The 25980-nt window shown below is 40.4% G+C and overlaps 2 protein-coding genes across 6 annotated transcripts in view; both read left to right on the top strand.

Moving 5' to 3' along the window:
• The window catches only part of ACAP2 (ArfGAP with coiled-coil, ankyrin repeat and PH domains 2), a 161442-nt gene extending 147800 nt beyond the window's left edge, over positions 1–13642 (top strand). For all 3 annotated transcript variants that reach the window (XM_047733587.1, XM_047733568.1, XM_047733578.1), the window contains 2 exons: positions 3462–3523; positions 9158–13642. In XM_047733587.1, the coding sequence (XP_047589543.1) occupies positions 3462–3523; positions 9158–9258 (163 nt within the window). In that variant the 3' untranslated portion in view covers positions 9259–13642. The remainder of the gene's footprint in view (positions 1–3461; positions 3524–9157) is intronic.
• A 5392-nt stretch (positions 13643–19034) lies between these two features.
• The window catches only part of XXYLT1 (xyloside xylosyltransferase 1), a 157582-nt gene continuing 150636 nt past the window's right edge, over positions 19035–25980 (top strand). For all 3 annotated transcript variants that reach the window (XM_047733537.1, XM_047733555.1, XM_047733546.1), the window contains exon 1: positions 19035–19633. In XM_047733537.1, the coding sequence (XP_047589493.1) occupies positions 19133–19633 (501 nt within the window). In that variant the 5' untranslated portion in view covers positions 19035–19132. The remainder of the gene's footprint in view (positions 19634–25980) is intronic.

Genomic DNA, 25980 nt, shown 5'->3' with positions numbered 1-25980 from the left:
TTTTTCCACTGTATATTTTTTCCTGTTTTGTTGAAGATTATTTGACTGTAGAGTAGAGGGTCCATATCTGGGCTCTCTACTCTGTTCCACAGGTCTATGTGTCTGTTTTTATGCCAGTACCATGCTGTCTTGGTGATCACAGCTTTGTAGTAAAGCTTGAAATCAGGTAACGTGATGCCCCCAGTTTTATTTTTGTTTTTCAACATTTCCTTAGTGATTCGGGGTCTCTTCTGGTTCCATACAAAGTTTTGGATTATTTGCTCATTAAAAAGATTATCCACCATGACCAGGTGGGATTCATTCCTGGGCTACAAGATGGTTCAACATTCGCAAATCAATCAATGTGATAGAACAAATTAATAAGAAAAGAGAGAAGAACCACATGGTCCTCCAGTTGATGCAGAAAAAGCATTTGACAAAATTCAGCATCCATTCCTGATTAAAACGCTTCAAAGTATAGGGATAGAGGGAACATTCCTGAACTTCATCAAATCTATCTATGAAAAACCCACAGCAAATATCATCCTCAATGGGAAAAAGCTTGCAGCCTTCCCGTTGAGATCAGGAACACGACAAGGATGCCCACTCTCACCACTCTTGTTCAACATAGTATTAGAAGTCCTAGCAACAGCAATCAGGCAACAAAGAGAAATAAAAGGTATCCAGATTGGCAATGAAGAAGTCAATCTCTCTCTTCGCAGATAACATGATTCTTTTTATGGAAAACCCAAAAGACTCCACCCCCAAACTACTAGAACTCATACAGCAATTCAGTAATGTGGCAGGATACAAAGTCAATGTACAGAAATCAGTGGCTTTCTTATACACTAACAATGAAAATACAGAAAGGGAAATTAGAGAATTGATTCCATTTACTATAGCACCAAGAACCATAAGATACCTAGGAATAAACCTAACCAAAGAGGTAAAGGATCTGTACTCGAGGAACTACAGAACACTCATGAAAGAAATTAAAGAAGACACAAAAAGATGGAAGACCATTCCATGCTCTTGGATTGGAATAATAAACATTGTTAAAATGTCTATACTGCCTAGAGCAATCTATACTTCTAATGCCATTCCCATCAAAATTCCACTGGTATTCTTCAAAGAGCTGGAGTAAATAAGCCAAAAATACTTGTTTTTAATGTTTGAATATGATCGAATATGATCTGTTAAAGAGTTTTGAGACCTTAATTTGATTTGCATTCTTAGATCAAAGTTGTTTGTTTACACTGAACCTAGAAATGTGGTTGTCACCTGCACTTTATTATTAATGTAGGAAATATGTTGTATGAAGTCACTTACTCATTCTGTTCTGAGTTGAGTGAATTGTTGATCCCGTTATATGGGTAGAGGTAGTTTCATTCACATTACGGAATCTCAGTCACTTATAAAGAGAGACTCCCCCGACTGCCTTAAACAACTGAGCTGCCACTGAGAATTCTTGAGTTATCATATATCGCTCCTCCTGGCCCCCGCCAAATTAAGACACACAGTAAAACAGTAAAACATGCTTTCTCTGCACTCTTTCCTCACTGGAGAGGTTATTGTAATTTTGGAGGCTATTGTAGGAAAATTTAGAACTTTTAAAACATTATAGATTCTGGGGCACCTGGGTGGCTCAGTGGATTCAAGCCTCTCTGCCTTCAGCTCAGGTCATGATCTCAGGGTCCTGGGATCTAGCCCCACATCAGGCTCTCTGCTCAGGGGGTGCCTGCTTCCTCCTCTCTCTGCCTGCCTCACTGCCTACTTGTGATCTCTGTCAGATAAATAAAATTTAAAAAATTATAGATTCGCCATTAGATAAAGATAAGTTATTATATAAAGAAAAGATAGAGGGGCGCCTGGGTGGCTCAGTGGGTTAAAGCCTCTGCTTTCAGCTCGGGTCATGGTCTCAGGGTCCTGGGATCGAGCCCCGCATCGGGCTCTCTGCTCAGCGGGGAGCCTGCTTCCTCCTCTCTCTCTCTCTCTGCCTGCCTCTCTGCCTACTTGTGATCTCTGTCAAATAAATAAAATATTAAAAAAAAATAAAGAAAAGATAGAGATAGTATAGAGAAAGAAATTCTTTTAATAATAGCCCCTTTTGGGGCCCCTAGGTGGCTCAGTTGGTTAAGCATCTGACCCTTGTTTTTGGCCCAGGTCATGATCTCAGGGTCATGAGATCAAGCCCCACACTTGCTCTCTTTCTCCAATAAATAAATTTAAAAAAAAAAAAAAAGTCCCTTTTCAAAAATCTCTCTTCCCAAATTGTCTAAATTTTCTCATTTTACTTTGTGTGAGAACTTCAGTTTCACTTAATTTTTGAAAATAAGAGTCCTCTCTGAAAAGTCCAAATATCAAAGAGGACTTGCAGCGCTATTAACTCACACAATGGTTGTGAAGCGATGGAAGAGAATGGAATGGTAGTATTCTGAAGAGAGGGAAAGCTCACGGCAGATGCCGCAGATGCCAGAGAGTGCATGTCAGTAGACAGTGATAGAGCTTTCATTGGGCAGTGAGTATTTTGTGGTCCAAAGCACAGACAAATAGTATAAATAGTACAAAGGGGGAGAGGTACACCAAAGGCAACATTTGCCTCTCTCAAAATGTTGCTTGAAGTTAGTAAGAAAATGGGAGGAAATTCGTGTCTTCTTAATCCAATGCTGTATGTCTTCCTGCTGCCAGGATGAATAACCCAAAAAAGAATGTATAACCAAATAGAAACCTTGGGAAAATCTTGGCAGTATTTCACTATTTTTTTTTTTTAAAGATTTTATTTATTTATTTGTTAGAGAGAGAGAGAGCATGAGCACAGGCAGACAGAGTGGTAGGCAGAGGCAGAGGGAGAAGCAGGCTCCCCGCTGAGCAAGGAGCCCAATGTGGGACTCGATCCCAGGATGCTGGGATCATGACCTGAGCCGAAGGCAGCCGCTTAACCAACTGAGCCACCCAGGTGTCCCGTATTTCCACTATTTAGACATAACACATGCTATTTATATGTCTTGAACTACCTCAGCTCAGGATGAACCAGAATGAACTTATATGGTATAATATAACATTCCATACCATAGAAGCAACACTTCCAGCAGTTGGCAATGTAAGTGTGGCAGGTTGCTGTGGAAGCCAGGGAGTCTCCGGAGTCTGGAGGAAGTAAGCTACTGGCGGAGCTGCAAGAATCCGCTTAAACAGAGCTGAAATGTACTAGTTAGGAAGCTGTTATTGTCAGGGCGCCTAGCTAACTCAGTCAGTAGAGCATGCAACTCTTGATCTTGGGGTTGTGAAAAATCTTTTCTTGTCTTCTATCATGAGAATTGTATGAAGAAAGCTAAAACTAAAACTCCATCTATTTTAGTGGCAAATACTGGGGAATGGAAGAAAAAATGATATCAGTATATGTTTTTATCTGCTTATATAATTTACTAGTTTATGAATATCTATATTATGTAACTTCATCTAAAAATCCTTTCCTTTAATTTTAGGTTACGTTTAGCAAGAATGAATGAAGAGATGCGGGAATCAGAAGGACTTTATGGACAGCCAGGTCAATATTCTACTAATAACCATACTGAAATGCAGTATAAGAAATGCATTCAGGAATTTATTAGTTTACAATTGGAAGATTCGTAGTTCTTTAGCAAACTGACTTAATACCCTAGAGTATTTTGTATAACTTACTTGTAAATTGTGAGTTGTTATGTATTGTACCTACTGAATTCTTGGGAGTGGCTAACTCCTGAGCCTTTAAAACTCCGTAACTATTCCTACTACAGTACACATTTACTTGCCGTGTTCAACTTTGGCTGCTGACTTCTTTACTGCTGTACAGATGTCTTCCATATACATTCCAGTGACGTGAATGGAATGATAACCTTTCTTTGTACCTTTACAGCAGCACAATAGTCCTTTTCATTTTGGAATTCTCTTTAGCTGTCAAATGAATATAACAGAGTTGTTTTCTTTTTGTTATTCAGGGAATTTCTATAAATTGTGTTCAGGGAAAAAACCAAATCACCATGTGTTTGGCATATAAAAAGGCAGTATGGCAAATACCTAGAAAAAGTTTACTGAATGAGGAGTTCCGTAATCTGATCTAAAAATAAGTTGTAGGTTTAAAAATAAAATTTAGGAGTGGTTTAATAAGTCCATAAAGAGAATGGAGTTAGTTTAAAAGGTATAAAGAAAAGGTTTCACTTTATCGTAGCTTTGCCCCCAGCCATCATACAGTATCTTTTGGATAAATGTAAGTATTTAGAACAGTATTTCATGAACCTGACGGCAGAGTAGCTTGTTAGAGAAACCTCAACTCAGGATCAACTCACGTCTCATTTTGAGTAATTTTCACCTTTGCGTCAAGAAGTCAGGAAAAGGACAAGTGTTGCTAATCAGATTCCTTTTTTTGATGAACACATCCTAATTAGACATTCTTCACAAAGAAAAGATTAATAATTGGATCTCCAGTCTCATGAATTTGAGTATATGAATTACTAATTTGTTTGTTTGAAATTCATATACATATTAGTAAAAATTCCAGGAATTCATGACCAAAATAATTGAGAATATTAGTTTCAATAAGTATATTTGATTTTTAAAAAATGAATATTAATATATTATTTTTAAAGGGGCTTAGTAATGTCATCTATTCTTCCTGTTTAAATATGTTTTGAAATTTCAGTATTTTATGCTAGCTTTAGCCATTAACTTTTACTTTAACTGGATTAATATACAATTAATATAAATACGGGGCCATTCTTTTCTCAGAGGACTATATCTACTGCTTATTGTTGGTCTAGTTTAAGAGGAAACAAGTAAGAACTTTGAGACTAGAGGCACTTCAGCTAGTAGCTTCTAATCTAGGGTGTCTCATTTTAATCCTATGGATCAAACAATACTACTGACTCACGGTATACCAAGATGTAAGAGTGCTGATTAAGGGTGAAGTGTCAGCGTTAATTCTGAATTTCACCCATTTGTTTTAAACTTGAATGTTAGATTTTAAATAAGTTATAATTTTCTAACAGAATATACTTAAGTGAGAGTATTACTAGGCCATTTTTGAGGCCTTTGTGTTTAAGCACTTTAAAAATAAAAATTATTCAAAGAATATGACCTGATATTTGTGAGGTTAAGAGTGAACTTCAGGATTTTAAGTTAAATAATTCTTATTCCTGAACTTTTAAACTTAAATGTTTGGTCAGCTGTTCTTTCCTTAAGCTATTTGCTAATGAAGTTACACCCAACTGATTAGTCTTAAGGTCAGTGGTCGATTTTCCTTTGGAGTTGGGAAGCTTGAAAGGACAGGGCCTCCATATTCTTGTGACTTCTAGTTCCACCCAGATTGCTTCTGCTGCCACCGTTTAGGAGTGCTCAAATGTCTCTCTCACTGTCATTTTATGTATAAGTTTATGAGTAAACACTTTCCTTTCCTCAGTAGAAAAATGAATTTTTAGCAATTTATTTGACTGAAAATTTGAACAAAAAAGCCTCACTTAAAAAAAAAATTTTTTTTTTCTGTCACTCTCAAATTTTAGTTTAGAGGTTAAAAACAGATCAGAATTCTGGAGATGGTGTATCAGCAGAATAAAATGAGAGGATAATCTTGATAATAGATTTTTAATGCATTTATGGGGTCTCATGTAAAGCAGATCAATTTTATATAGTTATACAGATGTTGTGGTGAAATGGCACAGCAGTTGCTCTTTGGCTACTTTTCTTTTTCTTCATGAGTCTTTGGAGAGCAGAAAAATTTGCTCAGGCAGTAGGTCTTTCTTCCCCTCTACTTGTCACTGCTCTTTTTCTCTCATTAATTTTGGTTGATTGTTTTATCTAGATCCTTTTTTTTGTTGTTGTTCCCTAGCAATACCTCAGAATTGTGGGTAATTTTAAAATGCAGGTATTTTCAATCTTTGATAATGAAGAGCCCTATCACTTAAAAGTCTCAGATACAATCTTTGGAAATCATGGACTTATTTCTGAGAAACCCCACTTCTGAACCTTTTATCTACAACCCTGAAACTCCCTGCCTTTTTGCCAGGCGCTAGAGTAGCACACATTTCCTGAAGGGAGGATGTATCCCTCTTTATCAGTTCCTACAACTCTAAAGAGGACTGGGTGAGCGAGTGAAATACCACGCCCTGCTCTCAGTTGTTGGAAACCACTTTGGCGGTTCCCACAGTGTCCAGCTCTATGACTCCTCTTGATTGTTGGCAGAGTTTCTCAGCCAGCTGAAAGTTCTTGCTTTACAGAACCACTACTGGTTATGTGACTAGGTTGCTGGCAATGGTTGATCACTGATCAGTTTCCAAAGGAAGCTGTAATCAACCCAGAAAGGGTGGGATCATATACTTGATCACCTGAAGGTGGGGTGTGTCACATGCTGCCATCTCTTTGAGGGGAGTGCATTTTAAGGGCAAAATTAACAAAACCTTGGATCATCATAATTGCTGTTGCAATGGATATTCTGAATACCAAAAATCAAAAACTATTTTAAACTATCAGTGGACATATAGCAGTGCACATTTTAAAAACCCAGAACTGTCTGGGCATATAGAAAAGTTAACTATTGGAAGAGAAATACAATGTGATTAAGTAAAGGATATAATGTAGCGTTACAAATACTGGGTGATTAGTTGCTTACCATTTATAATAAACTGTTAAATGTACTTCTGTGAACTTTCCAGGGCAGCATATTCTGGGTTATTGTTTATGTATTGTAGTGTAGACAAGTTATATTTGCCTTGGGAAAAATTCTTAATGATTAAAATTATACTTAAATTTTAAAGAATCACATTGAAGTTCAATTTATGTTAATGATATTAAATATCTTAGTCACTATTGTTATTGTAATGTTTGCTTTTTGATAATACATTTTGAGACCTAAGAAAGGTATTTTATTGATAGTCCATTAATTAATGTTTTGTTAGAAACTGAACGTTAACAGGAAGTTTTGTGTGTGTGTGAAGGTGAGACTTCCTTTTGTATTGTATTAACTCTTAAAATGTATTCGTGAAACCAATGATTAGTGTAGCACCAACACTTTCCTTCAAGGAAGCATTTAATTCAGTGAATAAAAGATCTTATAATTTGTTTTGCATGGTACAATGGTTCTACTAAAACGTACTTGTATAATAGGTACTAGGTGATTTAAGAACAAAAGCTGGAAAACCACAAAAAGAAAAAAAAACCCTACAGTTTGTTATACAGAATATGCATTGCTAATAGTAGAAGCCATATATTGCCATTGTACTGTTGTAATACTTAAGAATGCTCATCTGGTGCTATCTGTAAACTATTTGGCATTAGCGTCTGCTAGATTTCTTCTATTTCTTCTTGAATGTATAATGTGTGCCTTTTAAGTTACTTCTGGTGTTGAACGGTAAAATCAGTGTGTTATTTTTGTATTATAATCTGCACTTTACACTTCCTTGGAAAGTAAAATTCCAGACTCTCAAGTTTAAATAGTATTTTAAAAATATTTCTAATGTTTACAATAAATATTTTAAATATTTTAATTCAACATCTAAGATAAGAATTTTTAAATATTTTGTATGGTTTGTTAATTGATTTTTAATGTTGGTCTCTTCTCAGTTTATTTTATATCTTTTAGAATGGCTAAAAATGGGAATAGATTTGTAGTTTGTCTTTTAATGTGAGAGTTTAACTTTTAAGAAATCATGGGTGTAGTTGGATTGTCCTAACAGTTGTTCTAGTATATCAAATTTTATTTTTATTGTTTTAATAATATAACATGAGTTAGATGCTACTCTTAGCCAACCTATTAAGATTTTCTTCTTACTGTATTTTTTCTTTTTAAAGTAGACTGACTGATTCAGGTCATGAGAACATTTCCAGGACTAAATGGAAACTATATAGAGATTTTAATAACTTGCTTTTTACATAGACCAAATAATAAATGTGACTAAATATTAAAAGTATTAAAAATTTTTTATTGAAAATTTTTGGGTTATGCTGTTAGACCTTTTTACTAGATCTTTATTCCCCCCCCCCAACTTTTTTCCGATTCTCTAGCTTTTGGTATGACACCTATTACCTCAAAAATCTCGCTTATTAAAAGCTGACAAAACTTACTGCACTATTAACAGCTGTAGCAATGAGTTTGTACTAAGATGGATGCAAGATATCTTAGGGGAAATAATTATAAAACCCTGTTGCAGCAGTAATCATTTAAAGCAGTATTTGATGGTTTAAATTTTGAAAACAGAACTATGCTAAGCTCTGTAAAGCTAATGTTTGACAGGAAGTATTCATGATGAAAGATTCATCTTTAAAATAAGATTTTACTTTATACATATGCTTTATCTGAGGAATTAATCTTTACGTATTCATATATTTAGTTTCTTATGAGGGCAAGAAAAACAGTATTCAGTCTGATCTAGTATCAGTATCTATAATCTTCTCTACAAGCATATTTGTATGTATATACATATGTGCATTTCTCTAATTTAACAGACTTCTTTTGTATCTGTTCCTATTTTGTCATAGCATTTTTGCTCATATGACCTACAGTAAACAAAAAACGTCTGACTAAATGTGAAACTGACTTTATATAGTAATTTTCTAGGCTTTATTATTTTATAAGCTCAGTAAGCAGTGGATTAGGTGCATTAATTTTAGTTCAGCATTCAAGTTTGAGTAAAGAATTTCTTTTTCACATGCTATTTAAATTAAAATGCCTTTTAACTAAAAGATAATATTAAAATAGACTTTTTCCTCACCTGATTATCAGTTTGTCTTATTAGTAACTTGCATCCATCAGAAGCATTAGTATTTGTTATTGATCTTTTCTTTTGGCCTTGATCAAGGGAAATACTTATTTAAAGAATGCCTTGTTTACTATACCTCATTTAGAATGACTTTAATTTCTGTGTAAATAAATGTATTTCTTTACATTGCTTTAAAATACTTGCATCTTTGCTCTTTTCTAACTCTGAGCTTTCCTCTGTGGCTGCATCTGAGGTGCTTTTTTCAGGTATAGCTTTTTTTTCTTTCACTATATGCTTTTTCAGCATTTATATATGTTAGTCTTTTTTCTTCCAAAAGTGTTCATCTGAGCAAAATTTGAATATGACTAATTATAATTGCTAGCCATAAAAGTGAATGTTTATTAATACTTTCATTATATACAATTTAAAAGTGTCCTTATTTTACTTTCATGCAGGTGATGAAACCTACCAGGATATTTTTCGTGATTTTTCCCAAATGGCATCCAATAATCCAGAGAAATTAAATCGTTTCCAGCAAGATTCGCAGAAATTCTGAGTTTTTTTAAGGGGAAAATATTAAATTGAATGATCCCCTAATGTGTACATCTGAAATCTTACAAGTTTTTACTGCTTTAACTCTACTTAATTTTAGTAGGTATTGAGTGGTTTGGAAAAAAGGTACCCCATTCATTGATTTTTTTTAATAAATTAAAACGTAGGTCTCTAGTAGTTGGGAGAGGAACCTACTTTAGGACTTTTATTAAAAAAAAAAAAGTCTGTTAAAAGGGCTATTTTTAGACAAAATCTAGACTTAGGCCATCTCTAGGTTACAAGATGCTAATAGTTTGGATGAAATCTCTGTTTTTGCCAATGGGTGGTAGCATTGATTTTTTTTCTATGCATCATGCCGAGGACCATTCAGTCAAGCATGTCTGCATCAAAATGAGAGCCAACTGTCCTGCCTGCCTGAAGAATATGTCTTTTCTTTAGCTTACGTAATGAATTTTGGTGGTTCAAAAATACTTTTTTTGTTGTTTTGTTTTGTTCTCTGGTATCCTATCTGTTATACACACAATATGTAATGTAATTCTCAGAAGTAGAGAATATGTTTCCTCCATTTGCTCATAAATGTAGTGATATTCCTTAGATGCCTGGTTATTGTGTAAGTTAACATACGTGTAATGGCTGTACAAGTAGATGTAACTCAGTCTTTCAGATTTATCCCATTTTATGAAGCATAAAGAAGCCCTTAACAATTTTTTTTTTAAAATAACCAAAAGAACCTTACTTACAGAAGTTGTAGTCCTTCATTGTTGGGTTGGTTTCCTAAAACCTTGACAAATTTATTGATGTAATAAAACTATGTTTCAAAGGTTACTTGAATGTTGAAAATTATACTTTTATCAGATTGTAACTTTCAACTGATTAAGTTATAATGTAGAGCATTTTTGTATTCAAAATTTCTCCTTTTCAAGATAACTTTGCTATTGCACTGAGTGAGAGAAAAATTTCTGGAAAAGAAAAATCTCAAGGTTTTCTCAGTTTATACTAAAATATGTAATGATAAATTGCTTTTTAATTTTTTCAACATCTATCCTTTGTACACAGTATTTAAAATTATACCATCTATGTATCTTTAGTAGTTGGTTACATGAAACACCCTTGAATTCCAGAACATGGATCTACTAATTTACACGTAAATGCTATAAATTTGTCTGATTCCATCTTTGATTGACATATCTTGTCAGTAGTACAAAATAATTAAGTAATTTGCCTTATAGTTTCTAATGTTGGCAAGAATTAAGTTTAATCTTCTTTTACATGACGTCATATTATTGATACTCGGTTTCTAAACAAGAGTTTTTAAAATTTTGCGTTACCAAATAAGTAGAAAAATTATATTTAATTTGGTGATAAAATAAATTTTAAACATAAAATTTCCTAACATCCCTCCCTCCAGTGACTAGAGTTTTTTAAGTTGATTGCATGTCAAATCAGGATTTGTCTAAATAGGAATTAGACTGAAGTAAATTCATGTCACAGAAAAGTTTCCATATTTGGCCAAATAGTGTGCATACAATGCTTATTTAGTAATAATCACTGTATATTAGATAAGGATAAAATATATTTGTGTTATTTCTAAGAAAATGTTAACTTCCAAAGCCTGTATTTTAATTACGACAGTAACAAAAACATTAAATCTTCCCTGTTTCTCACCTCAGAGTCACAGATCATCTGGCTTTGCACAGATCTGGTCTGTAACATTTTTATTAGAGTGTACTTTGAAGTTGTCCAAAAAGTTCAAGGATAAGTTATGTTAAAAATATGTTAAAAATGAACAGAAAGAAAAAGAGAAGCTCACTTTTCCTTTGTAGTGCCTATTCCAGTTAATCACAGGGCTTCACTTCTAAAGCTCCTAAGCTTTATCTGAGGAAACCTGAACAGTTTTGCTTTTGGATCCAGCCATTGGTGCTCCAGATCATCTCTGGGGCCTCTGGTTGTGAAGGCAGTTCCTTATGACACTCTTACCAATGTGGCTGGAGTCGTGAGTTTTATTAATGTTAGTATAATAAAAGTTTTATTAAACTTAGTTTCTACTTAAATTTAATGGTTAGAGATGTATTTGAAGATGATCATGGTTCTGAATATCTTCAGAGAAACTAAATCTTTATCAGTATAGGGAGCCTGACAATACAAAAATACATTCCAGGGGCTTGATTTCTTGAATATGCCATGACCCAATTTGGATGAAATTTGGCAGAAACGATGCAGTAAATATAGCAAGGCTCTAAAGTAAATTAATAGTTATAAGTAGTTACAAAGTAGATTGGCTCTTACCAAGGTGAATTTAGCTGCGTCAACTAATAGCTTTTATATAGTATGTAACAAATCTGAGTTTTATGCTGTGAATTTTTCTCAATGCATTATGAGAAAGTACAGTGTGAACAATGTTAATCATACTTTTGGGATTCATAAGTCAATGTGATAGCTCTTTGTTTTCTTTCCTTAACTGATCCGCTTATATTAGTTTCTGGTTCCTTGTCAGTGCTCTACTAGCTTATTGTTCCTAGCACATTAACTTAAAAGCTAGATTAACATCAAAATAAAATAGCAGTACTATGAAGAGCTCATAAATGCAGTCTCACACCAGAACTAGACTAAAGGTAATTGAGTAGTTATTTGCAGTTTATGTTTAAGATTTCTGAGGTTTTTAAATTTTACCTTTGGTACAGTTCTTAGAAATTCAGAAATTTCTAGGGATTCAGTACATTTCCAGGGATTCAGAACCTAATTTTTACTGGTCTTCACTGTAGATTTTAGTGAGCTTTGATGTTTACTTTCCAAAACATAGAATTTAATTTGGAATATGTACTTAGGTTCTTCATGAGTGCATGTTGAAAGAAAAATTATATCTTCACAGTCTGGACAACTTAAGTTTGTGATGTGTTAGGCAGTATTTTAAAAAATATGATTTTACACATGTAAGGTATGGTGACAATAAACCAAATTGTACTTAAGACTAAACTTAGTACTCATTTTGAATAAGAAGACATTTCCATAGCACTCGCATATTGTCGTATTAACTTTCCTGTTTGATAGCACTTTTGATCATGGACAGGAGCAGGAAAAATGATGTATTTTTATAGAATTATTATGTCCAGAATGACTTCCACCTGCATGATATATGGAAAGAGCACTGACTAGTAGTTACTACCCTTTTTGGATTCAGAGCTTCTCACAAATAAAAGGAGTGGATAAAACGTGGTGAAACTATAACACCATCCTTTTGTGTGCTGTTCTGTTCACAGTGTATGTTGACATTGCTTTATCTCACCTGATTCTGACAGTAGGATTTCTGCGATATTAATCTAAGAATGCCAACATTTCTCATCTTTGATCCTGGACTGCCCCTCTTGGTTTACAGAGGGGAGTCATTGATTTGCTGGTTGGTGGCGTAACTGACCCCAGAACCCCTGTCTGACTGACTACTAGTCGGAGGCACTTTACTTGTATCAGGAGATGTTTTGAAATCATTGTAAAGTAGCAAAATCTGATAATGACTGCCAGCTTTCCTTGTGTTTTCATAACAAAGACTCCAAATATTTGGGAGAACCTGGTTATAAAATTACCTTGAAGGAATAGATACAGATTTGAAGACATTGAATGGTAGGAAACATTACATTTTTGTAATAACAAACATTAATGAAAGCAAAACATGGTAAGGTGATTTTAATTTACCATATACTTATCAAATTCTTGATGCTTCCAAATGAAAGGTAACTAAAAGGGCCTTGGATTCAGTTTGGCTGAATAATGACATCGATAAACATGGTTTTGTAGACATCCTTTCCCAATTACATAGATTTATCCACTTAAAATAATGAAATAATAAGGGGAGGGAAATAAGGTTTCATTAATCTTTTCTCTGCATTGGTCTTTTCACTATATTATGTTTTAGATTTTCTTATTTTTCAACAACCTCCTGCATTGGGTGTTCATTTTAAACAGGGAAAGCTTGCTACATTATGAAGATTGCTGGCACCGTTTATTGTACACAAAGGCTAAAGGTTAACTTTTGGAAATGATGGGCTACTTTTCTATATGTGTGTATTTGTGCTTTGTGGTATTTCTGGATCATTCCAGTCATAAAGATTTATTACATGTAATATTTCTTGCTACCTGTGAAAAGGCATATTTTATAGAATGTATAACCAACACTCCATTTACTTTATTAGTATGTAGAGGATTTGTACCTAATTCATGAATGTAGTTTTACTGTAGTTTGTCATTGTAAATGGAGCAAAGTACATATCTTTATAGTTATTCTAAAATGTACATTATGTAAGAATTGTAAATATTATACTTGATTAAATACTTTGTATGCTGAAAAATTATGATAATAAGTCAATAAAAATCTCACTTCTGGCATAGTTCTTTTATGCTCAGACTTCCACTTTATTGTGAACTATAACTGCGGACATATGTGTTAAGAGCTGTCATGTTTAGGGCGCCTGGGTGGCTCAGTCAATTAAGTGTCTGTCTTCAGCTCAGGTCATGATCCCAGGGTCCACCAGGGAGCCTGCTTCTCCCTGTGCCTCTGTCTCTCTCTCTCTGTCTCTCATGAATAAATAAGTAAAATATTAAACATGTCTGTTCTTTTTTTTTTTTTTTTGAAGTCCTATTCCTTTCAACTCTGTCACATTGATCCAGTTGATCCTATCTGCTGACTGCTTCAATCAGGAAATCCATTTTTCATCTTTTAAATATTTTCTTCCTGATCACAGAGCTGTATGCATTTATTAGCTAAAAATGACAAAGGCTTTTTTTCCTTTTTTCAGGGATGGGGGCTAGCTCTAATTATTTTCCACTGTGATTGACATCTGTTGAAGTTCCCCATCTAGGCAACACAGTCACACTCAATCCTTTTAATAAACAAAGACATGTTTTTATATTAATTGAGATAGAAGAAATGGAGGTTTGAAAGAACAGACCTGGAAGTGAATCACCAGTTTTTGCCTTTTAAGTTAATTAAAAGCAGATACATAAAACTTTTCTGTGTGACTTGCTTTATTCCATTTCATTTCATTTTCAGAATGGTTCTGTGAAGAGAACCCACACCAATAGTGAGTAAATGTTTTAAATGAAAAGAAATGACCTACTTTTTTCTATTGCAAAACAATGCTTTTTCATTGTAGAAAAATGTTTAACAATAAGTAAAAAAGATAATCATCCATAATTCCATCATCTTCCTATGCTCCTGATATGGTCTCTACTAGCCACATGTGGCTATTGAAATTAACTAAAATTAGAGAAAATTAAGAGTTGAATTCTTCTCTCACACTGCTACATTTTAAGAACTCAGCCACATGTGCCTAGTGACTACTGTTTTGAACAGGACAGTTTGTAGAACATGTCCATCATTGTAGGAAATTCTGTTGAATAGCGTTGAGGGGGAAGCTTAATTTCTTGGTATTTATCTTTCTAGAACTTTGGGTGTGTGTATTTTTGCTAATATACAATGGGACCATACTGTTACCTGCGTCACTTAATAAATGGGGAACAGATCTTTAAGTCCCTAAGTCTTCTACATCACTTTGGGGAGGGTTTTCAGTAGTCTTTATTATGGAAAATTTCAAGCATAAACAAAGTAAAATAATTTCAATAGCTCGTAGCTCATGGCTAACATCGTTTTATCAATACTACCACCCATTTTTTTCTCTTTCCCAGATTTTGAATAAAATCTCAGACATTTCACTGACAAATCATTCAGTATGTATCTCTAAAAGAGTCAATCACAATATCTCATTTCCTTAAACTATAAAATTATGTAGTCAGTATTCAAATTGCCCCGATTATATCAAATGTGCTTTTTAAAAATAGATTCTTCAAATTAGAATTCATAGAAGTTCCATTCATTACAGTTGGCTAATAGGTCTCCTGAGTCTCCTATAAGTTCTTCATTAATTTTGAAAAGTTTCCACTTGCAGTTTGTCGAACACATCACTTTTAATAACAGCATCATTATTTTTGTTTAACCACTTTATTGATGAATATTTGATTCTAATTTCTTGCCACCCTATATCTAGCTCTGTTTTGGCTAAATGTTTGCATGCATTCTTAATTATTTCCTCAGGATGAATTCCCAGAAGTAAAAATGCTGATTCACAATGGGCAGATATATTTTTGAGGCTCATTCAATGAGTCAAGTATTGGGGATGTTACAGTCAAAAAAATAAAAGATAGATGTACTTCTATTTTCTTGACATCTTGCTTCTTGGAATGGAGAAGGATGGGACTGAATAGTTTATAGGTGGCCCTCGTGAGATTGTTGGAGGATAGCGCCTCACAGTGTTTAGAGACCACTCATCAAGGCAGTGACATCTAAGTCAAGGTTTGACGCAGAAGGAGAGTTTGGCAGTGTGAAGATCTAAGGCAGCACTTTACAAACTTTGATCTGTAAAAGATGCACTATTGAGGCCCAGGCTCACTGATGATGCATAGGGCCTGATTCTCTGTGTTTTTACCTAGCTCCCCAGGTGCTTCCAAAGCCAACCAAAATCTGGGAACCTCCATCTTGGAGAGAAACATTTCATCACAATAGGAGAGAATTGAGAGTGCTCTTAGGGCCCAGAAAGATTTTAGTTATTGCCAGAGCGCCTTCCAGAAAAGTACCCACCCTTCATCTGCTGTAGAGGAAAGTGTTTCTTTCTCTGTATCCTTGACAGTATTGGGTACTAGTCAATATGAAAAAAATCCGATCATCTACCCAATATTACAGATGGAGAAACCAATTATCTCTAATTTCTGGTCAGAAGTCTTGACCAAAGTGAGAACTGAAAGAGTTATTGTGCTTAAAAAGTTCTTTGTTTAGCTGGGTCTATACCCAGCCAGTTTTATCTGTTTTGAGTTGAGGAAACAGCACATGTCACCACGTGACACACTACATACCTTTCCTTATTCTATTTTCTCCTGCTAGAATACAAGCTCTATGACGGCACAGATTTCTGTTTTCTTTCACTGGTGTAATCCTCAGGCACTACGTGCTTGATATTCAGGGGTCACTTGTTACCTGTTGAATAAATGGCCACCTTCATTCAACTCCTGTTTTAGTTTCCAGCCAGCAATATATTTTAGGAAGTTGCAACATTAATTTTTCTTTATGGTCAAAGAATTGGGAATAAAAAATTAACATGGAGTTAAGACTAGTCTCGAGTATTTTCCTTTCTATGTAAAATCTAAATTATCTTGTCACTCCTCTATTATCCATAAATACCAGGAGTAGTGATCTTGTAAAGGTCTGAAAAGTAAAATAATTGAGTAAGTTCTAGAATAAGTGGCATAAGGAAAAACCACATTATTGATGTGAAGGTGAGGGGCACAACTCCAGATTTTTTACTAGTGAACAATTAGAATATAATATAGCTGTAGCACACTGCTTTGGAGATAATACGGAACATATAATAAAGTCTTAAAGGAGATTTGTAGTTTGGTATTTGTAATTCCCCTAGAAAAGCTATGGTCACTATATTTGGGTACTTGTTGGCTATTTAGCCCTTTTGTAGAGTTTGGTGTTTTTAGCATATTCTAGCATATATTCTAGCATATATATTCTAGATAGGTATTCTAGCATATATATATACATATATATATAATATATATTGTTTGCTAAGTATTAGGCACAGTTCTAACTGCTTTTCATGTATTGTCTTATAATCCTATGAGGTTTAGGTACTAGTATTTACCCTGTTTTCCAAATGGATCTTATTGAAGCTCAGATTAAGGATCCTGTCTGAAGTCTAATAATTAGTCATGCTTGATACGTGGAGAACTTATCTTGTTCTTGGATAACTTGGAGAACTTGCTCTTGTAACCAATATCTGCTGAAGGTTGTGGTAAAATACACACAACTCAGGGCTTGAATTACTTTCAGTGTGAGTCTTGTTTAAAAGCTTGGGCATTGGCAGAAGTAAGATTTGGGTTGAGATCTGGCTCTATTACTAGCCAGCAATTCACGCAATATATGCTGTAAACCTCAATTTCCTCAATTGTAAAGTGCAAATAATACCTCTGCTTCTTAAGGTTGTGAGGATTAAAGGAATTAAAGTAAGAGCCCAGGGGCGCCTGGGTGGCTCAGTGGGTTAAAGCCTCTGCCTTCAGCTCAGGTCATGATCCCAGGGTTCTGGGATCGAGCCCCATATGGGGCTCTCTGCTCCGCGGAGAGCCTGCTTCCTCCTCTCTTTCTGCCTGCCTCTCTGCCTACTTGTGATTTCTATCTGTCGGATAAATAAATAAAATCTTAAAAAAAAAAAAAAAGTAAGAGCCCATCACTTGAGTGAGTTACTTTAGCTACTGGGTTACCTTTCTACCTCCACAAGGTAATTAGTATGTATTGATCTTTTCACTCAGCCCACTTCAGAGTTCCAATTTTTTTTTTCAGAAAACTGTTACTCCGATTGAAAAAAAACAAGAGCTAAAAATGAGATGCATTGTGGGGCGACTGGGTGGCTCAGTCAGTTGAGTGGCTGCCTTTGGCTCAGGTCATGATCCCAGGGTCCTGGAATCGAGCCCGGCATTGGGCTCCCTGCTCGGTGGGGAGCCTGCTTCTACCTCTCCTTCGGCCTGCCACTCTGTCTACTTGTACTCTTTCTCTGTCAAATAAATTAAAAAATCTTAAAAAAAAAAAAAAAGATGCGTTGTGGTTCTGGGTACCAGTCACTTTCACCAATAAGAGCATGGCACAGTAAACTGCTGAGTGATAATTCGTATGTGCATTTGCCCATGCATTTTCACCTCTGTGACCTTCAAGCATGCAGATCATTTGTACATGTTTAAATGCTGTAGTATTATCATCAGTCCTTAGAAGACTGAAGTTAATGAGTTTTTATGTAGTTGTTAAGTGTCCCAGCTGTCTAAGGTCAAAGCCGTTAACTGTGTGACCTTGGGCAAGTTACCTCAGTGTGCCTCAGTTAAAATTTTGAAAAACGGGGCGCCTGAGTGGCTCAGTGGGTTGAGCCGCTTCCTTCAGCTCAGGTCATGATCTCAGGGTCATGGGATCGAGTCCCGCATCAGGTTCTCTGCTCAGCAGGGAGCCTGCTTCCCTCTCTCTCTGCCTGCCTTTCTGCCTACTTGTGATCTCTGTCTGTCAAAAAAAAAAAAAATAAATCTTTAAAAAAAATTTGAAAAACGACTTGGCACGTCTTGAGATTCTCTTAAGGTATTATTATATTAGTCTCTTAAAAAAAAAAGTCTCCGATGTTACTTCCTGGTACTTTGGAAACTATCTCCAAGTCGTGGGCAGCAGGGTCCCCCTGCTGGCCACATCCTTTACATGGCCTCAGGTGCCAGTGGGCTGGGCAGGCCATTTGCACCTTAGGTGGCATTTCTCATTTACCGTGAATGAGGAAGGAGCGTGTTAGTTTAAACTCCCTAGCCCCAGCTAGTCTCCCAGGTGTGAAGGGAGTCGGCGGGGAGAGGACTTCAAGCTTCCAAACATTTCGGGGAGAAAGGTTCAGAAATAAAATTTTTCCCTTTTTGTGCGTCCAGTTTAGTATTTTTGCTAACGAACGTCCTGCGTTGGGGCGCCTCTATACCTTTCAAGGCACAGCTTCGATTTCTACCGTCTGGGTCTGGGCATTTAGGACGCCCAGTTTCAACAGACCTTCCTTGCAGCCCCGCTGGCTTTCTCGAAGTCTCAGTCCTTACCCATCGCCCAATCCTTCCCGTCTTGAATCCCACTAAATCTAGGACCCAGCGGCTGCCGAGCAACCCTGGCCCCGCCTCTCCGCGCATCAGCGCCCGCGGATTGGCTCCGGGCAGCGCGGCCCCGCCCCCGCCATGGCCGCTGCCCGCCGCCTGGGTCACTAAGTGGCTGCCAGGGTGCTGGTGTCCGCTGCAGCTCCCCTGCTGCTCTGTCTGCGGGTGGGTGGTGCATGGGTCGGCGAGGCGGGCCCTCATGCTCTCGGGCCATGGCGCGCCTGGCCGCTGTGCGCTCCCACTACTGCGCGCTGCTGCTGGCCGCGGCGCTGGCGGTCTGTGCTTTCTACTACCTCGGCTCGGGCCGGGAAACCTTCTCCAGCGCCACCAAGAGGCTGAAGGAGGCCCGCGCCGGGGCTCCCGCCGTGCCCTCGCCGCCCGCGCTGGAGCTGGCGCGGGGCTCCGTGGCGCCGGCCCTGGGCGCCAAGGCCAAGAGCCTGGAGGGCGGCGGGCCGGGGCCGGTGGACTATCACCTGCTGATGATGTTCACCAAGGCGGAACACAACGCCGCGCTGCAGGCCAAGGCCCGCGTCGCGCTCCGCTCCCTGCTGCGCCTCGCTAAGTTCGAGGCGCACGAGGTGCTTAACCTGCACTTCGTGAGCGAGGAGGCCAGCCGCGAGGTGGCCAAGGCCCTGCTGCGGGAACTGTTGCCGCCAGCCGCCGGCTTCAAGTGCAAGGTGAGCGGGGCTGCGGCTGGGGGCTCCCGGTGGAAGGCCCACCCTATACATTCATCTGTCCCCCCCCCCCCACCCCCCATTGCCCCAGCTTTGCCGGAAACGTGGAAACGTGTTTCTCGGTGTGCTGGAGGCAGCGTTCGGGAGGCGTGCCCAGGAGCCAGAAGTGCTCAGCCGGTGCGGGAGTGCTGCGGGCATGGATTCACTACCCTGACCCGTGTCCCACCCATTAAGTCCCTCTTTTCCCGAGATTTGGCTCGCCCCCTCTCTGCTGGCGTTGTAGGATTCTGCACTACCTTCGCAGTCTGCACTTTTTATTCTCAATCTTTGACTTTTGAGGTTGGAACGGGTCGTTTGAAGGCAGTAGTCATCTGATGCGGAGAGTCTGTGGCCAGGGTCTTATTGAGGTCGCGTGAATTGAAGTTGCAGTGATATTTCTCGTATTAAAGTCAGAACTGCCTAAGCCCAAACCCAGACATTGTGAACCACCTCATCCCCTCTCTGTACCTTCTTCTTCCCTAGTCTCAAGGGTCACGAACCCATTTAGAGAATCCACCAGTTTCTCTGAGGGAGGAAGCAGAAGCTCTAAGAGGTACAGATACGATCTGGGGAGAGCACAGCAGAGCTAGCCACCCTGTCCCAGGCTGGACCAACCTGCTTCGTTGGCAGCTCTCCTCCCACCTCTCTCCCTCATCTCCCATGATCTCCCAGCGCTGCTTGTCAGAGATTAGCTTCCTGGCTTAGTGTTAATTGCTTCAGTCAAGTTGCTAGCCTCATTTTGACCTCATAGTTGCACAGAAGGCATCCAAGTTCTGATTTTTGGATAAGACTAGGAGGTGATCTTAAAGGATGGAGACTGATAGTGGGGGAAGGGGTAGTGAGGTAAGAGTAATGTTTCATGTGTTTGTGTCCAGTGAGTGATGGGGGAGCTGCTGCCCGGATCCTGCAGGGTTCAGGGGTCTCTGGCAGCTCAAGTCCCAACTTCCAGGAGGGCTGCATTGTGGGCCTGGCCCCCCTCCTCTCCAGCCTTGCTTTTTGTCCTCCTGTGTGCACCTTAGATCTTGAGTGTGCTGAATTTGTCTTTACATAAGATGTATTCTCTGCCCAGGATGTCCTTCCTTTCCTCCTGGGCCCTTGGCCACTCTTTACTTAGCTTTCACCGTCCCTGGAATGTCCCTAGACTTGGGGACCGTCTGTGCCCAGCCTTCCACAGCTTTCCATTCCTGCTTCTCCTCATAGCCCACAAAGTCTGTCTCTTGCCCAGAACAAGTAAGCCTGTCTGGAGCATCCACCATAGTCAGGGAAGGGCACCCGGGCCTGGACTTCATGCTGTAGGAGACCCAGAATCCAGGTTCTTTTTTTTTTTTTAAAGATTTTATTTATTCATTCAACAGAGATCAGAAGTAGGCAGAGAGGTAGGCAGAGAGAGGGGGAAGCAGGCTCCCCGCAGAGCAGAGAGCCCGATGCGGGGCTCGATCCCAGGACCCTGAGATCACGACCTGAGCCGAAGGCAGAGGCTTAATCCACTGAGCCACCCAGGTGCCCCCAGAATCCAGGTTCTTGACTCACTCTCTGACCTGGGGTTTTTCAGCATGGGACCCATCACAGTTTACCTAATTGGAATCTCAAGGTGAGATCTGGCAGCCTGTCCCAGGTGATCCCTAGTACCTTAATGCTTGAGAAACGCTGTGCTGGTCTGAGGGAGAAAACCAAGGGCCCTGGATCAAAGGGCCAGTATGGGCAAAGTTGGGATTTGACAGGGTCTCCAAACACCACCCTGAAGATCAGCATTGTCATTTTATCACTTTATGGAGTCAGAGGTAGCAACTTGGGCCAGATCTCTACCCAGCCCTTTCTCTCCAGCTCGACACAGCTTCTTGTGCACTTGGGGCTGTCTAGCTGCCAGGCCTTTGCTGTGTCGTGCTGCCGTCGGGACCCTCTTTCTCTTTCCATCTCCAGGTCTTGGTCATCTGTCTTTGCCATTGCCTCTTTGGAGCCTTTCAGGGAAACCCCATCAGAAAGACAAGTCTTCCTCTTTCTCCTCCTTCCTGGTGTGCACTGGTGCTATGAACGTGTTGGGTCTTATCTCCAGTCCCATGATGCCTAGCACAGAGTCCGGACCAGAAATACTGTCCTTGGGGCCAGGTTCCCATCATGGTGCCTGTGTTTCCTGCTCTCTCCCTCTGCCATACTCTCTTCAGACAACCATAGGTCACTAGGCCCTGGAAACAGCTGTGGGGGACATGAATTGAGGCATGGCTGATGAGGGTCTGGAGGCTTTGTAGCTAGATGGCTGTGGTCAGAGAACAGGAAACTGTAGACCTTCTCACCCTGGTTGCATCAGGGCTGGGAGGGGTCTTCAAGAGCATAGTACGGTGGGTGAAGAGACTTACCCAAGGGCACTTGGGGAGTTACTGACCTGGCTAGGACCAGACCCATGTCCTAGGTCAGTGTTTTCCCCTTTCTACCATGTTTCGTCTTTGTTTCTCTTCTGAGGTTTTATTTAAATTCAACTTAGTTAACATATAGTATAGTATTGGTTTCCGGAGTAGAATTTAGGGGTTCATTATTTACATATAACACTCAGTGTTCATTCCATCAAGTGCCCTCCTTAATGCCCATCACCCAAGTACCCCATCCTCCCCACCTCCCCTCCAGTAACCCTCTGTTCTCTATGTTGCGTCTTCTATGATTTGCCTCCCCCTCTGTTTTTATCTTATTTTATTGTTCTTTCCCTTCCCCTATGTTCATCTGTTTTGTTTCTTAAATTCCACCTATGAATGAAATCATCATAGACCATGTTTCTTCTTTAAGAAACACTTCTGTCTTATAAGGTAAGGCAATAAGGATAGTTTAGTCATAGGAGAAGAGTTGTCTTGACATGTGTGAGGACACCTTGGGGAGAGGAAGGCAGCTCCCTGCCCACCCACCTGTCTGGAGACCGCCTGCTCCCTCAGCATGGGCTCTTAGGAGGTCACCACCATGTCTGTAAGTTGCAGACCAGAGCTCTGGTGAGCCGGCGTGGAAATTGTGCCCACATCCAGAGGTCTCTTCTAAGGCCCTTTTCAAGGGAAATTGAAATACCTTTTAGCTGAAATGCTTGCAGAAGGAGACCACAGAACATTATTAGTGACCTCAGATTATATTTTGGTTAATTAAATATTAGCCAAGGAACCATTCACTTAACCAGAAAAATCTTGTGTCCATTATTATGGAAGATCTTTTGAAATCTACTGGTTTGTCTCCTAACAGTGTGGAAGTCTATTATGTCTTCACTTATTTAATAAGCATCCAAACCTGCTGTGTTCCAAGCACCAGGTTAAGAGCTACTAGGCCTGTATAAATAGGACTGACGGCATCAGAATCATGGCATGGGGCACCTGGGTGGCTCAGTTGTTAAGTGTCTGCCCTTGGCTCAGGTCATGATCCTGGGGTCCTGGGATCCAGCCCCACATCAGGCTCCCTGCTCCAGGGGAAGCCTACTTCTCCCTCTCCCACTCCCCCTGCTGGTGTTCCCTTTCTCGCTGTGTCTCTCTCTATCAAATAAATAAAGAAAATCTTAAAAAAAAAAAAAAAAGGAATCACATGGGCATGCTTATTAAAAATTCAGAATCCTGGGCTCTGCCCCAGCCTGTGGGTCAGAAGCTGCTGGGTGGGCTCTGAGAATCTGAATTTGGATGGAGCTGCAGAGCCTGGTGTGGGAGTTCACTGCCCTAAGGGGATACAGGAGCACCTGGGGCTCTCCTCCAGACCTTTAAGACCCAGTTCGACCCACTTCGGCCCTCCTCTCTGTGCAGCCTTCCCTGGGAGCACAGTGCCTGGCTCATGGTAGGCATTCAGGAAACATTTGGCTGGACTGCTCTCTGTCCTCCAGGCGCTCCTGGTTCAGCTGGCCTTGGCAAGGCTGCTGCATTCGTTCATCTTGCATAAATGCTGCCTTTATGAAATGCCTTCCACTCAGAACCTCCTGACCCCTGGCTCACTTTCATCCCGGATTAGTCCTATGGTGTGTGGCTTCAGTTTCTTGGTCCCACCATTCCTCCCCAGGCTGTGGAAGAAGCTGTCCCTTCTCATGGGGTTTTGCTCACTCTGCTTCTGAGCCATCTGTTGCCTCATTCTGTTTGTCAAGAGGAACTCTACCCTTGTAACACTTATATCCAGACGTGTCTTTTTCATCAGCCTTCCTTGCTCTATCAGGTTTGATAGAATATGCTGTGGAAATCCCAAATTGTGGTGGTTTTATGCAAGATTGAGGTTTATTTCTCATGTAAGTGGAAGGTCAGAGGTGGGCATTCCTGGTGGTCTGGGGGCTTCCTGAAGTCGTGAGGGTCCTAGGCTCCTTGCAGCTGCCTGTGTTACTCTCCCTAAGGAGTGACTAACCCTTGTCCTCATGGGCCAGGCTGGCTGCTACAGCTTTAGCCATCACATCTGTGTTTTGGTGGCAGGATGGAGGAAGAAGCAAAAATTCATTCAAAATAGGGGTTCAGTTAATCAGGAAGTGGAGGAGAGCAGGTTTGGGGTAGATGACCAGCCATCCCTGCCCCATCCCTGAAGAGCCCTCCCGGGCCTGACCAAGCACCTGATGTATGTGGGACCCTGATTCGCAGCTATGGGGGACACTGACGTGGGTCAGGCACAGCCATCCAGGAACCCACACTGCTGAGTGTCACCGACCCGTTCATCCTGTCTTGCTGCAAAATGCAGTGGGTTGGGCATGAGAAGGCCCTGAGGGGGTGAGACAGCTCTGAATTGCAACCCCAGTTGGCCATTTACTAGCTGGGGTTACCATGGGTCAGCCACCTCGCCACTCTGGGCCTCCGAGGCCTTGTCTGTAAACGAGGGTCAAACCCCTCCCCCTACCACCTCCCGCATAGCAGCGAAGATTCAATGCAGCCCTTCTGCAGTGTGTCCAGCCCAGTGCTGCTGCCATGGCATGGCCCCCGCTCTGCTGACCTGTGGGGAAAAATCAGCACAGCGAGCAGGCCCTGGAGCACCCGGCATCCCTTAGCACTGACACGACTTGTGGTCCACCCCTTTCCTCTATTTGGGGTGGGCAGCCCCCCCACCCCTGGCCCCTTTCCTGGCGCAGAGGCCCGGTGGGGCTCCCCCGCCTCACCAGTGCTCCGTACTACTTCTTCATGGTGTTTCTCTTATGCTCTTGTTGCGTGATCACTCAGATGTTAGCCACTCTGAAAGGCCTTCCCTGAACCCCTTGTCTGAAGTGGCCCCCACCCGGACCCTCATCTTCTTTCCCATCACCCTGTTTGTAACACATTCTTGTTTGTTTCTTCCTTCATTTGTTCAGCAGAGGAGCGCTTACCCTGTGCCGTGAACAGTGGGAACAGAACCGAGTTTCTGCTCTCGTGGAGCTTGTGTGTGTGTGTGGAAGAGGAGAGAGACTTCAAACAGATAAACAAGTATAGATAGGGCAAATCAGATTGTGAGAAGTTTAGAGCAGGTAAAGCAGGGTAAGGATATAAGAAGCGTATGGTTCGGGGAGGGGGCAGTTGGCTGGCTGTGGTGGTCAGGGAAGATCCCACTGATGAGATGACACTTGAACAGAGACCGAGGGGAGTGAGAGTATGCACTTTCGGCCCTCTAGGAGGGAGAGAGCTCTGGCCAGAGCTGCATGTGGGAAGGCTGCAGGTGGGAGTGTGCTCTGCATGTTTGAGGAAATAACCATCCTTTTATTTATTTGCAGTCTTCTCTCCCTACTAGAATATAATCTCCGTGAGGGCAGGACGTCACTTCCCTTCTTCATCTCCCGAGGTCCACAGGAACCCCTTAAACGCCATTCCTATTTCTGGCCTAAGTTGGAAGTGGTAGAGAGACTCGGGACAGACAGCCTGCTAACCTGGAACACAAGAATCAGACAGACTTCTGGAAGGACAGGCAGCCCTGGACAGCCACTGGCCTCCCTGCAGGGGTAGGCAGGCTCTCCACAGGTAATTCCATCCAGAAGAGGGAGAAGGAAAGGAGAGGAGAGGAAGGGAGTGGGGAGGAGAGGAGAGGATGAAGGGCCAAGTAGAAGCAGAGGAAGGGGCCAGGGCGGGCATGCCTTCCAAACTCACCCATCAGACCAGTTTCTCCTCCTACCTGAAGGAAGGTGCTCATGTGCATGGTGGGGAGCAAGAGGCCAGGAGAGCCAGTTTAGTGGAGACCCGCCCCCTCCCCTGTGTAGAAGGCACAAAACAGTGGAAACAGAGGTGCTCCTCTTTCCCCTACCACCGTCATATTAGCACAGTTCCTGGCACTTTCAAGGCTCTCAATCAACATTCACAGTTGACCGACTAATGGCTGTATTAGCTAAACCCAGGAAATCCTCTGAGAGTTCTCAAGAGTGATCGGCA

This window comes from Lutra lutra, chromosome 1, assembly GCF_902655055.1.
Source record: "Lutra lutra chromosome 1, mLutLut1.2, whole genome shotgun sequence".
Classification (NCBI taxonomy): domain Eukaryota; kingdom Metazoa; phylum Chordata; class Mammalia; order Carnivora; family Mustelidae; genus Lutra; species Lutra lutra.
Note: the sequence above shows the minus strand (reverse complement) of the source record. Positions and strands in the feature narration are given on the sequence as shown.